Below are 14,180 nucleotides of genomic sequence, written 5' to 3' on the forward strand. Positions count from 1 at the left end.
GAGCTTCGCATTCTAAGCTGGACGATTCATGCAAAAGGTACTGTATGTTCTATTTTGTGATGAGGGTTTTGTTCTTGTTGTAGATGTGAGGTGAGTAAAGTGGATTAGTGCGTTGGGTTGTTGTGAACTAAAGTTTGTCACTAATACAGAAACATCATTAAATTATATTCGTCTGGGCATTGATCGGGAACCTCCGCGACATTTTTACGTCCAAAATTCCTCAGTGCCTGAAGACGAAAGTCTTCAAACAGTGCGTGTTGCCAGTGATGACCTACGGATCTGAGACTTATTCGCTAACTATAGGCCTCTTAAGAAGGCTCAAAATTACTCAGAGGCCGATGAAGCGAGCTATGCTTGGAGTTTATCTGCGTAAATCGACTCGGAAATGAGGAGTTCCCTAGAAGAACCAAAGTCACTGACATAGCTCAGCGAGTTACGAATCTGAAGTGGCAATGGGCAGGGCGTATAGTTAGAATGCAATGCAACTGTAAAAATTATCTTAAAGAGTGAATTAACAAGTAACAGAAACTAAATTGAATCATTCTTAATTTCAGTGCATTTCAAGCTCTAGTTGATTTTGTAAAATTTTTAATATACCCTAGCCTAGGTTTAAATTCTACTAAAACATCTGTGATAAACAAAATAAAGGTCATATTGATTTAGTCAGAATTTAAAACAAGATAAATAGGCTGCGCTTCTATCTCAAATGGAAAGAGATAAAGAGAAAATTTTATTATTATTACCTTAAAACCCAAATTTAAATGCATTTAAAAATATTCAATTTAATATTTTTTTGGAATTAGTAAGAGTATTTGATACTCATTAGTAAAATTTTATGCAGACTAAGTTTTCAACAGCTGTTTAAAATTTTGATTTATTCACTATCAATAGTTCCTTATTGCATACCACGCCTCAAAATGTTTGTCTCGAATTTGGGGCAGGGTAGTCGCTCGGCGTAAGTTAGCAAATCGAGAAATTCATGTCGAGAATAATGTCTACCCTCTTGACTAGTATTTAAGTTGACCGTATCACTTTTCCTACATCATTCCCTTCTCATCTTTTAACGAGAACAAGCAAACAAAAAAAATAAAAATGTTCAAGCAGGTAATGTTTATTTAAAAGATAAAGCTAATTAAAATTCTAGGAATGGTATACATTTCGATTTAATATAATAAATAAGTTATTATTTTCAATCAATCAAATCAATGTAGTCTATAAAAATTTTGTAAAATTGGTTTATTATTTATTTATCTTATCTGTCCACACTTCTTGTTGCTTTATGTTTAATCTATTTTTAGAATCTTCATTAGTTTTAACTCCATCCATTACTGCAGAAAAAACTTTATTAGAGATTTTTATTGTCTACTTAAAACTTAACTGTAACTTGTATTGTTCGCTCGAGTATGTATGGGTAAAATCTTGGAATCTAATCATTAATTAGAGCCACTTTCTAACTTATTGGAATTGGCGACAATGGCACATCGAAATAGTCTGATGATGGAATCATAAGTGTCCATAGGAACTCCTAAGCTTATTACGATAAACCTATCGAGTTTGGGCTCATTTGTCGTGGCAAACATTGGTACTACATTTTAGAGTATTCATTTTATAAAATATATATCATGTGCTCGTATTTACAGATCATTTTCACCGCCCTCGTCGCAGTAGTGGTCGCTAAGCCCGGAATCCACTCAGTCGCGTATTCTGCACCATACGTAGCTGCTCCAGCTGTATACTCCGCTCCTCTGACTGCGGCGTACACAGCCCCTGTTGCTGCTGCATACACAGCCCCAGTTGCCGCTGCATACACAGCGCCTGTTGCGGCAGCTTACACAGCGCCTGTTGCCGCTGCATATACAGCACCTTTCGCCGCTGCTTACTCAGCCCCAGTTGCCGCCGCATATACTTCTCCTATTCTCCCCGCGGCTTACAGAGCCCCAGTTTTACTTAAATAATTGACTGCATATAGACTGATTCATAATGATTTCCTTTATGTAAATAAATAAAATTGATATTCTACCGAAGATTTTTTGATTTTGCATTTCATGTATCATGACTGTTAGTTATTTAGTTCTAGTTCAATCCTACGTACGTAACGAAACAACAGTAGAAATTTTTATTTAAAATTATTTTGAATGTACAAAAGAGACATTGTCTTTGATGTCCTTCTAATGGTACGTGTCCACAGTTCGTTATTGCACACCGTATGTGTCGGACGCACTGCATCAAACGGATCGTAGTGTAAGAAATCATGAGAAACATGCCGATGTCAGAACTAGATAATAATTATCACAGAGATACAAGATAATATTAAAAAAAAAAAAAAATATGCTTTCAAAAAGGCGTATATTGAATAATATTCACTTTGGCAAATTGGGGGACATTATTTAAAGGTCAAGCTCATCGTTAACCTTTTAGTTAAAGCCTCACAAAATCTTCCAGTTTCTCAAACACTTTATGTAAAATTATATAATGATGACAAGGTTATTAGATTCTTGACAATTTAGGTAGATCAATTACACACAAAATTAAATAATCTTTTCTATTTATAACATAAGTACCTACAAATAGGTGTACAAAATCGTCCATTTCTGTTCAAGTCAAAAGTTTGAGCAGCTGCTCAAATGAACATAAATAAATGCCATAAATGCCATAAATGAAGGATTTATTAGTTTAATTACTAATTTAACTTAAGTAGTAATTAGTATTAAATGAAATCAAATGGATGGATGTATGCATTTTCTGACGACGAACATTTTGCACTATGGTCTTTTTAATATGAGGAAGCGGATAGAGTCCTCGGTTAGGTAGGATATTTTGCTATAAAATCTTAATCAATGAGATTTAGTGTGGCAAGTTATCACATTACCTATATCTGTATCTACCTACTACTACTTGTAATTTATGTTGTAAATCATAATTACCAGTCCCTTATAACTTTTGGACCAGGCCTCACTCATTTAAGGATATGAAATTTAGACCCACCACGCTGCTTCAACATGGTTTGACGGGATTTGGCTGATAATAATGCTTGACTTGGTAACGAGCTGTGATAGCCCAGTGGATATGACCTCTGCCTCCGATTCCGGAGTGTGCACCTCCTCCGGAGGGTGTGGGCATGGACCTCCAACTATTCAGTTGTGTGCATTTTAAGAATTTAATTATAACGTGTCTCAAACTATGAAGGCAAAAAAAACATCGTGAGGCAACCTGCATACCAGAGAATTTTCTTAATTCTCTTCGTGTGTGAAGTCTACCAATCCGCATTGGGCCAGCGTGGTGGACTATTGGCCTAACCCCTTTCATTCTGAGAGGAGACTCGAGCTCAGCAGTGAGCCGAATATGGGTTGATAATGATGATGGTAACGATCAATGACATATTAGGATAATGACTGGAACTTATAGCTTTACGTGCTCGAACTAGGTACAACCCCGTTGTACCTAGTCAATTTTCCAACTCCGGACTGAGAATTTTTATTGAAAATTTCTTGGAAGAAAATAATCATTTCCATGAGTTTCAAGACGATATTTTATCATTGAACTTATGTTTGGAGCATGGTCTGACCTTAATGCTTTTATAACATCAAGGAGGTCTGACTATCACAGAGTCTGATAAATATCATTTATGTTTAGATAATATAAACTCTTCTACTATGATCATATATTGTTTTTTGACGGACTCCGTGGCGCAGTGGTATGCGTGGTGCATTTACAAGACGGAGGTCCTGGGTTCAATCTCCGACTGGGCCGATTGAGGTTTTCTTAATTGGTCCAGGTCTGGCTTCGGCCGTGGCTAGTTACCACCCTACCACCAAAAAACGTACCGCCAAGAGATTTAGCGTTCCGGTATGATGTCGTGTAGAAGTTAGTTAGCCCGCTTCCATCTTAGATTGCATCATAATTTACCATCAGGTGAGATAGTGTAGTCGAGGGCTAACTTGTATATAATAAAAAAAAATATTACCCTGATTATGAAGTAGGTACGAATATAAGTAATATTAACTATGATATTAATAGCATAGCGATAGACACTATTTGAAGCGGCGGACAATAGAATATAATACACTGTTACAAACATATTATGACATCATGTCTCCATACATCCATATTATGGATGAATATATATCGGCTGTCAACTAAGGGTATGTATCTGACGTCATACTTGGCCCCTCCATTCGTACATTGACAGCTATTGAAAGTCCTTCTATAATAATACGTACTTCATATATGATATGACATGTAGGGTTTGACACGCTGCATAATTAATTTGACGGGATGATTAGGAATTATTCTGTCAATAAATGTTATTATAATCTAAATTTTAAGTTATTGAAGTGAAGTCTTATAATTCGATGGAGCCGGCTGCACACTCGAAAAAAGATGACGTCATGCGTCGTTCCCTCGCTCTAGGGTTGCCAACTTTTTTTACAAGAAATAAAGTATATCCTGGTCAATGAAGATTTTAATCAAACAGTATTTTAGGAAAATTAACATTTTCTTTTGAAAAATGAAACCATTCTATCAGAATTTTCTTATGACGTTGTCACGTTCAACTATCGTCAGTAAACCGACTTTACAGACAACCGATTTTTTTATTTGGTCAATGTTATTAAAATATTTCAAAAACGAGGAGTTTCACAACTTGATTGGTAATTTTGTTTGTTAAGTAGAATTTCAATTTTAACAATAATATGTAATGGTAGGTACTTTAAATATTTATTTATTTTTTTATTAATAATAGAATGCGTATTACTCCCCCAGTTTTACCCGCGTAATTCTCATCCCTATGGGAATACGAGGATAAAATATAGCCTATATTACTCGCTAATAATGTAGTAGCTACCAATTTCATTATCGAATTGTATCTCAATATGCAACTAGCGGTATAATAGTGTAGAACCGAGCGAGTTTTTTTTAAATAAAACCCATGGCTTATCAAAATGCTCCTAAATGAAATGTCTAAAATTTCAGAAAAGTTGTCAACATTGTATGAATAAAATTATGTTTGGTATATAGAATATAATAAATAAATATATAATTCTTTAATTTAATTAATTTTGACTATAAATTACAATCACAATTTATATGTTTTTTTTAATCTTTACAAATTAGCCCTTGACTACAATCTCACTTGGTGGTAAGTGATGATGCAGTCTAAGATGGAAGCGGGCTTACTTGTTAGGAGGAGGATGAAAATCCACACACCTTTCGGTTTTTACACGACATCGTACCGGAACGCTAAATCGCTTGGCGGTACGTCTTTGCCGATAGGGTGATAACTAGCCACGGCCAAAGCCTCCCACCAGCCAGTCATAGACCAATTAAGAACATCTCAATCGGTCTTGCCGGGATCGATCCCAGGACCTCCGTTTTGTAAATTCACCGCGCATACTTCTGCGCCACGGAGGTCGTCACGGAGGTTTCTGTAACTAAGACACAAAAATATTAATTTACTTTATTAGTATATTAATAATGGCTGTTTTGTGCCTTTCCTTAAAAAAACGCATCGCTTATTTGTGAACAAGTAAAAATTTTTCCGTGCGCTTTTTCTTTTCGCTGCTTTTATTACATTTGAAAATGTCGTCAAGTAGTGAATTTTTTCCTCGTAAATGTTATAAAACGTCGTATATTACGTGCGCTTTGATAATTGCAGCACTTGTATCATAATGTACTATTAGATAACATTCAACGTGTTATGTAAAACACATGTTAGGTTTAAGTTACATTTTGAGACGATGATATTCAAGTTCAAGGTTATGTGTATCCTTATTGTCTTCTGCTTAAGGATGTACACTGTACCCACCGTACTGACCGTCTGTAATTTGGATGCGACATGTATGTCTACTTCGAATGTTCTACACACATTAGATCCTTACATTCTTATTATATCCGTTATACAGGTAGATCTGAAAAATACTGATATTGTTATTCTGGTAGTTATAGTGGTAATTTGGATGATGATTAGGTTTCAATATATTGATTTGTATGATACATTTTGGTAATTTATTTACCAGAATGTATCATAAATTCTTTAATATTAACTAATTCATATGTAATAAACTAAGATTAGAGAGATCATAGAGCTGTGATAGCCCAGTGGATATGACCTCTGCCTCCGATTCCGGAGGGTGTGGGTTCGAATCCGGTCCGGGGCATGCACCTCCAACTTTTCAGTTGTGTGCATTTTAAGAAATTAAATATCACGTGTCTCAATCGGTGAAGGAAAACATCGTGAGCAAACCTGCATACCACAGAATTATCTTAATTCTCTGCGTGTGTGAAGTCTGCCAATCCGCATTGGGCCAGCGTGGTGGACTATTGGCCTAACCCCTCTCATTCTGAGAGGAGACTCGAGCTCAGCAGTGAGCCGAATATGGGTTGATGACGAAACTAAGATTGTCTGGATGTTTGCAAAATAAATAAGATTATAAAATTTCAAAATCTATACTTATAATAAATCTGTAGAGAGGTCAATTCTGTACATGAAATATATTTCCAAAATAACTATCAGGGGGTGATTAGTGATCGATACTGATGCCAAAAATGCAATCAGTAAAATTTTTGTCTGTCTGTCTGTCTGTCTGTCTGTGTGTCTGTCTGTCTGTCTGTATGTTCTTTATAGAAACAAAAACTACTGGACGGATTTTAACGAAACTTGGTACAATTATTCTACATACTCCTGGGCAGGTTATAGTATACTTTTCATTACGCTACGATCATCTATACTTATAATAAATCTGTAGAGAGGTAAATTCTGTACATGAAATATGTTTCCAAAATAACTATCAGGGGGTGATTAGTGATCGATACTGATGCCAAAAATGCAATCAGTAAAATTTTTGTCTGTCTGTCTGTCTGTCTGTCTGTATGTTCTTTATAGAAACAAAAACTACTGGACGGATTTTAACGAAACTTAGTACAATTATTTTACATACTTCTGGGCAGGTTATAGTATACTTTTCATTACGCTACGATCAATAGGAGCAGAGCAGTGAAGAGAAATGTTGAGAAAACGGGAGATGTTACTCAATTTTTTAAGCTTCAGTCACGTGTACAGCTTTAATGGTTAAAGCTACATAGAAATCATGTATGACGGAAATGTTCTCCTTAAAATTATCTATAAAAATACAACAGCATATATATGTCTATCTTTTATGGTTGACTCACAATAACACGTGTAACTCGCGATAGCTTAGCAGTTCGGGAGCTTTCTAATTATATTTGTCTACTCTTATGTTTATAACACTCATCACTCATCCCTAGCTAAAAAAGTTAACATTATTACCTATTCAATAAAAAAAATCATAAAAATCGGTAAAGAAACACCAAAGTTATACAAGAAATACGCTAAGCCATCGCGCGTGTGTACTAATTCATGCTATATGGCTTATTTTTGTGTAACGGTTGCCGCGCTCGATGCGACTCGCGGGGGGGGGGGGAATAAATGAAGAAGGTAGGGTAGGGTAGGGTAGGGGTAGGGCAGGGGTAGGGTAGGGTAGGGGTAGGGTAGTGGTAGGGTAGGGGTATGGTTGGGATAGGGTAGAGTAGAGGTAGGGTAGGGTAGGATAGGGGTAGTTGAAAGTTTACAACGACTTTCACGCGGACGAAGTCGCGGGCGTCAGCTAGTCTTATATAATTATATGAAAATTCATTCATTTTTAGCTTCCTTACATCAAACATGACTTTTTCAATTTATGAACTTTAAACATAAACGCACAAATATAAAAATATTTGTAATTTTGTTTGAACGCCAATACAAATCTAACGATCATTATGATCGACATCGTATAATCCGTGCCATTTTGTATGGGGCGTTTTACAGGGATCTGTGGCATATGAAATGACCCTTTAAATCCCTGTAGCTTCGAAAGTAATGATCGTAGATACCCTGTTACTTTTAGAAAATAGCTTTACTATTAGCTACTCCTAATTTAAAAAACTGACAACATCCCTATGCTATTATTAACTAATGCAATAGTTTACCACCTCGTAGGTTACCCACTAATGTAGTTAATAAAATTCATATTCAAATATTGTACTTATTGCGTGTTAACATATTGGCACTGACAGTATTATTGTATGATTGCGATTAAACATACACTGATAAAACTTTTGTGCATAATATTGAATGGTCGTGATTACATTCGTCATCATCATATCAAAATATTATGATATTAAAAATTATCATAATAAAAAATCGTACCACCCTGTATACAGCGCGCATGTTAGTGTATTCGTAGCACGCAAGTCCTGATCGCGCACGTCCTTGTGATACGTACGCAAGCACCGAAACGATGCCAACACTGGGGTCACCACTGACCCTTATATATTGTCGGGATGCATCACTATTGTCAGTGTTCAACGGACAATCAAAACATACTATCAAAATGTTCAAGTTTGTAAGTATTAGTGTTACTTACTTTTATTAATAAGTCTTAACTTTAATTAAATCATTTTAATTCGTTCTAACTTGTAACTAAATTACCTGATTAAATAATAATAATTTCGAAGTCATCATTTGTATGTTTAAAATAATCTCAATAATTATTTTGATTAGTGACGTGTGACGACTAATTATAAACAGGCATATTTCAGTGTAGGTATTGTAGATACGTGATAGCCCAATGGATATGACCACTATCTCCGATTCCGGAGGGTGTAGGTTCGAATCCGTTCCGGCATATGGTCAAAGTTATGTGCATTTTAAGAAATTATATATCACGTGTCTCAAACTCTGAAGGAAAACATAGTGAGAAAACCTGCATACCAGAGAATTTTCTTAATTCTCTGCGTGTGTAAACTCTGCCAATCCGCATTGTGCCAGCGTGGTGGACTATTGGCCTAACCCCTCTCATTCAGAGAGGAGACTCGAGTTCAGCAGTGAGCCGAATATGGGTTGATAACGATTGTAATAGAAATGTAATGTTCCACGTATTTTTTTAGGTGTTCAAAAAAACGCAATGCATTTATTTATTTTTTAATTTAGTCTATGCGACTTCGGCTCTGAATTCTAATTCTGGTTTCAGTGTCTATAATATTTAGAAGTTTTCTTCCAAGAAGTTCTCAATAACAGCCTGGGTTTTGATATTGGTAATATTATACCGCTGTGACTAGGAGAGCTTATAAAGCAAGTTAATGATCGTTACATCACTAAAACCGCCTTTCAGTTAACAAACATTATCCGTTGAAGATGATAGGGGAAAAATAATTTTGATGAACAGTGAATAATTTATCTGTAAGATTGTGTGCAAGTGTCTAAGTGTGTAAATATTATGTTTGCTGCACCTTTTCTGGAATGGAAGTGGACATACGAGTACCTTGGATTAACTCTTGGGCTTTTTATTTTGGAAAAATCCATGGTTTCATTGGGATTATTGAATAACTGTTATTGTTCAACATTTGTTAAGCTATCCTGAATAAAACGTACGAAGATATTCATCTCAATTATGGGTTGTCAGTTTCGTCGGAGTTTTTGTGGATTAAAATAAATCAATTATTCCCTGTTTATGATGAACTTCTGTAAAAATGTTTTGAATTATAATTATTTTCTTGCCTCAATAGCTCTATGATACAAGGGCCGGACTCAACGCTGATATATCATGGGTCAATTTGATTCGCACATTAATCGAATAGTTTGTCCAGGAGGTGGGGGCACGGTGAATCTTTGTTAGACCCACTTCAAACATAGTCTTTTCCAACTAAATAGAGGAAAAATGGGAATATTGGTCATATTGCAAAAAATGCCATCATGATGTTTATTAGTGTTCCTCTTGGTTCTTTTAAATTATGATGTCATCATCATACGTCATTATCAACCCTGCTGCTGCTGAGCTCGAGTCTCCTCTCTGAATGAGAGAGATTAAGCCTCCACGCTGGCCGAATGCGGATTGGCAGACTTCACACGCGCAGAGAATTTAGATAATTCTCTGGTGTGCATGTTTCCTCACGATATTTTTGTTTCACCGTTTACACGTGCTGTTTAATTTCTTAAAATGCACACAACTAACTGGCATAGCCCGGACCGGATTCGAACAAACAGCCTCCGGAATCGGAGGCAGAGGTCATACTGGGCTATTATTTGAAAAGTATGATGTACCTCAGTGTTCCTCTTGGTTCTATTAAATTTTGATGCACCTCAGTGTTCCTCTTAGTTCTATTAAATAAATTATTATGTTTTATTTACAGTTGATCTTCTTCGCTCTCCTGGCTTTCGCCGTGGCGAAACCCTTGGTGTACACAGCTCCCATCGCAGCGGCATACAGTGCGTACACCGCGCCAGTGGCCGCTGCGTACACTTCTCCAGTCGCTTACTCCGCGTACAGCGCTTACTCGCCCGTCGCTTACTCCGCCTACACTTACGCGTCCCCGTACTCTTACTACCTATAACGTGAATCTGGATACGAATACCTGGTACAAAATGCTATTGAATGTCATAATTTAAAAAGGATATGATGTGTATTTATTATTTATAATGCCTCATTAAAATCGATTGTAAAAAAAAATTGTTTTCATTTTTCTCTTAAAGTCCTAGTATTTTTTTTAATTTTTTATATGTTTATTATATTATGCAATCTCACAATGGTAAGTGTGAGAATTGTAATATTATATGATTTTCACGGCCTCCGTGGCGCAGTGGTATGCGCGGTGGATTTACAAAACGGAGGTCCTGGGTTCGATCCCCGGCTGGGCAGATTGAGATTTTCTTAATTGGTCCAGGTCTGACTGGTGGGAGGCTTCGGCCGTGGCTAGTTACCACCCTACTGGCAAAGACGTACCGCCAAGCGATATAGCGTTCCGGTATGATGTCGTGTAGAAGCCGAAAGTAACTCCTAATAAGTTAGCCCGTTTCCATCTTAGACTGCATCATCACTTACCATCAGGTGAGATTGTAGTCAAGGGCTAACTTGTAAAGAATAAAAAAAAAAAAAAAGATAGAAAGTTGTTCGAAAATAGATTATCTATATCTAGTTATAACTTATAGGTAAGTGTATAAAACATGGATTTCTCGCTGTTACTTGTCTACCTTCGGAGATAAATGACAATTACCATATATTAATACTACAATGTAACTACAAGGAACGTAAAGAATTCATAATTACAATTATGGTCTTGCTGTATTAATATGTATGGTCTCAATTACTTTACAACTGGCCTATTACATTTCACAATTAAATGTAAAATATTTATATCCATAAAAGTGATAAAATTGTGGCGTAGTATATGAGTAATCAAATATTTGAATAAAAAAATTGAACCGACTTATTAATACTGTTAACATTGTACTTACTTATCTGCTATCTGCTAACCGGTTTGAAGGCGGTACCAAGCCACTGAGCACTTCACTAATGATCATCGATTTGAATGAATTCTACGACGCCTAAGTTTGTAGTGTTTTTGGACTAAAAAACACAAAAAAAATTTTAGGTTACCAAACGCTTCGAATTGAAAACCTTTCTCGTCAAATCGATAAAAAAAGTTATTTTTTTTTATTTCTCTACAAGTTAGCCCTTGACTACAATCTCACCTGATGGTAAGTGATGATGCAATCTAAGATGGAAGCGGGCTAACTTGTTAGGAGTAGGATGAAATCCACACTCCTTTTTTGTTTCTACACGACATCGTACCGGAACGCTATATCGCTTGGCGGCACGTCTTTGTCGGTAGGGTGGTAACTAGCCACGGCCGACGCCTTGCACCAGCCAGACCTGGACTAATTAAAAAAACTTCAATCGGCCCAGCCGGGATCGAACCCAGGACCTCCGTCTTGTATATCCACGCACTATGACCACTCTAAATGTCCTGTTGTCAGAATTCCCACACTGTGACATTTTTGCAGATAATTGGATCATATTGTGCCAGGATATCTTACAATTTTGCAAGAGGATGTATGTATATGTATATATGATTGTTTTTCTGTATTTTGTTATTATTATTAATATTATACTTACGTATTATTATTATTATTATTTTTTTATTTTCTGTTTCTTTACATACTCGTATATAATATATCATTCATGTTTTGTTTCCTTTTATTTTTTATGTACCTACTTAATTAGTGTAAATGGATTTGTCCTTACTGATCAATAAATAAATAAATAAGATTTTCCCCTACCATAAAGTGCCCAACGCAGTCAAAGAAATTTTCACTTCAAACATAATGGCAAGTATGTAAGGCATAAATAATTGCCCTTAAAAGTTGCATATTGTAAATGAGAAACGAATCCATATCGGATTATTGAATACAATTATTTACATACTAAGAGTTCCGAGACACGCCATGCTTAATATTGATATATATTGGAATAATGTTATGCTTTGTATTACACGGATGTGACATCACGTAAAAAAAATCATACTAGACATTGTCAACTAAAGTCCTCGTTAAGATTATATATTCTTTTGTTTTCGTGAAGAGCATTCAACAGAGCCTTGGCAATAATAATTATTCGAAGCGGCGATTCTTTCACACATACACGAATCTATTGGTCACTTTGTTTCTATTTAGACTGTCCCAAATAAAAACGGCCACGGTGTGTTTGACATCTTCAGTTGAGTCAAGGCAGCTGTAGAAAACAAGTGAGCATCTTACCAAATATGAAGTTAATATTGGTAAGCGTTTATACTTTTGTGTGAAGTGTTTATTTGTACGTAAATATACATAAACCATTATGGACTCGTAGGTTCAATTCAAGATCAAAAAGTGTTGTTTGGAAGTCCTTGAGGTTGATGAGGTTTATGTCCAACTGTGGGCATCCATCGGATGATGATGATGACGACCCAACTGTATCGAGGGATAACTCTGTACAATACAGATCAGGCGTGAGGCCAAAACAATGATTACAATATGTTTTCTTTGTTATATTTTGGCTAGTATCGTTGACGGGCCAACTCAGTAACGATACTATACTCAATGTCAATCATGAATAATGATGATAATGACATAGAGACACACAGCTCTCAGGTTATGCTTCTCCTTCGCCCTAAATCCCTCGGTGACATCGTTGAGGTCCCATTAGATAAGAAGCCTACGGCAATTACACAATATAAAGAAAGAAGGTACGGGGGTAAAAATTTTCATAAATTTCAGCCTTTATAAACAGCCCACTAAGGGACATGTCTACCACTTCATGCTCATACTCATAGGAAAAGGGATAATGAACTTAGACCCACCGTGTTCCTCCATTGAGGGTTGCTGTGATAAATATGTTTGCGCTTGTCTACAATGAATAATGATGCCTGGTGGCTGATAGAAAGCATTGATGAAGTTCAATTTGAACCGCGCCTGCCTTGAATATGCCTATCCACATGAAGGTGCAAAAATTATCATACGAGTCAGGCAAGAGAACCCGCAAGGGCATTTCTCATTATTAGCTGTCACGTATTAACGTCTGCCAACCTGCATTGGGCCAGCGTGGTGGACTATTGGCCTAACCCCTCTCATTCTGAAAGGTTACTCGAGGTCAGCAGTGAGCCGAATATGGGTTGATAATGATGATGATAATATTAATTAAGGATTATTTTCTTTGACAGATATCAATATTGGCGCTGTCATCAGTCACAGCAGATCCCGCTGTCATCCTCAGTGGGTTGCTGCCCCCAGGGCTAACTTCTGCTGCCCTGATAGCCCCCGGACCTGCGCCCCTTGTTGCCCCAGTAGCCCCCTTAGCATACAGCCAACTGGCCCCGTATACCTCAGTACTATCAGACTACAGATACAGTTATAGTTCGTCTTATCAGGACTATTACCCTGTAGTAAGCTCAGCATTAACTATGCCTTATACTCCCATACCTTACGCGTACTCTACTGATTGGTATTACCGTAACTAATCTGTACAGTATTTATTATACTTACAGTTTAATTTTGATCATTTATTGTGTTAATTGTTTTATTGTTGTTTTCATTTAGTGGAAATTAAATTGTTGAAAGAAGTTGGTCTCTGCATTGCCTAAAATTTTATTTTTCCGTACGGTAACTGACGTAAAAATGTGTCGGTTTCCAATTGCAAACTAAAGTCGGATTTATATTTGTCTGACGTGTCGTGTCGTGACGCGTCAGATTCTGTTCTGACGCGTCACGACACGACACGGTATCATACATTTTGCATGGCAACGTTCAAGGCGGATTTACATTTGTCTGACGTGAAGCATCAGAACAGAATCGGTAAAATGTAAATCCGTCG

The 14,180-nt window shown here is 36.5% G+C and overlaps 1 protein-coding gene and 1 long non-coding RNA gene across 2 annotated transcripts; both read left to right on the forward strand.

Annotated features, from left to right (window-relative positions):
* Positions 1-992: 992 nt before the first annotated feature.
* LOC112044935 (cuticle protein 18.6) lies at positions 993-10,502 on the forward strand. Its single transcript, XM_024080950.2, has 4 exons — positions 993-1,104; positions 1,641-1,952; positions 8,241-8,399; positions 10,186-10,502. Exons 1-4 carry the CDS (start codon positions 1,093-1,095, stop codon positions 10,384-10,386), a joined length of 684 nt encoding a protein of 227 aa, XP_023936718.1. The 5' UTR covers positions 993-1,092; the 3' UTR covers positions 10,387-10,502.
* A 2,026-nt stretch (positions 10,503-12,528) lies between these two features.
* Positions 12,529-13,929, forward strand: LOC112044982 (uncharacterized). The gene is made up of 2 exons (XR_008251484.1): positions 12,529-12,609; positions 13,531-13,929. It is a non-coding gene; the product is annotated as an uncharacterized LOC112044982 (long non-coding RNA).
* The last annotated feature ends 251 nt before the right edge of the window (positions 13,930-14,180 follow it).

Source organism: Bicyclus anynana, chromosome 15, assembly GCF_947172395.1.
Source record: "Bicyclus anynana chromosome 15, ilBicAnyn1.1, whole genome shotgun sequence".
Lineage (NCBI taxonomy): Eukaryota > Metazoa > Arthropoda > Insecta > Lepidoptera > Nymphalidae > Bicyclus > Bicyclus anynana.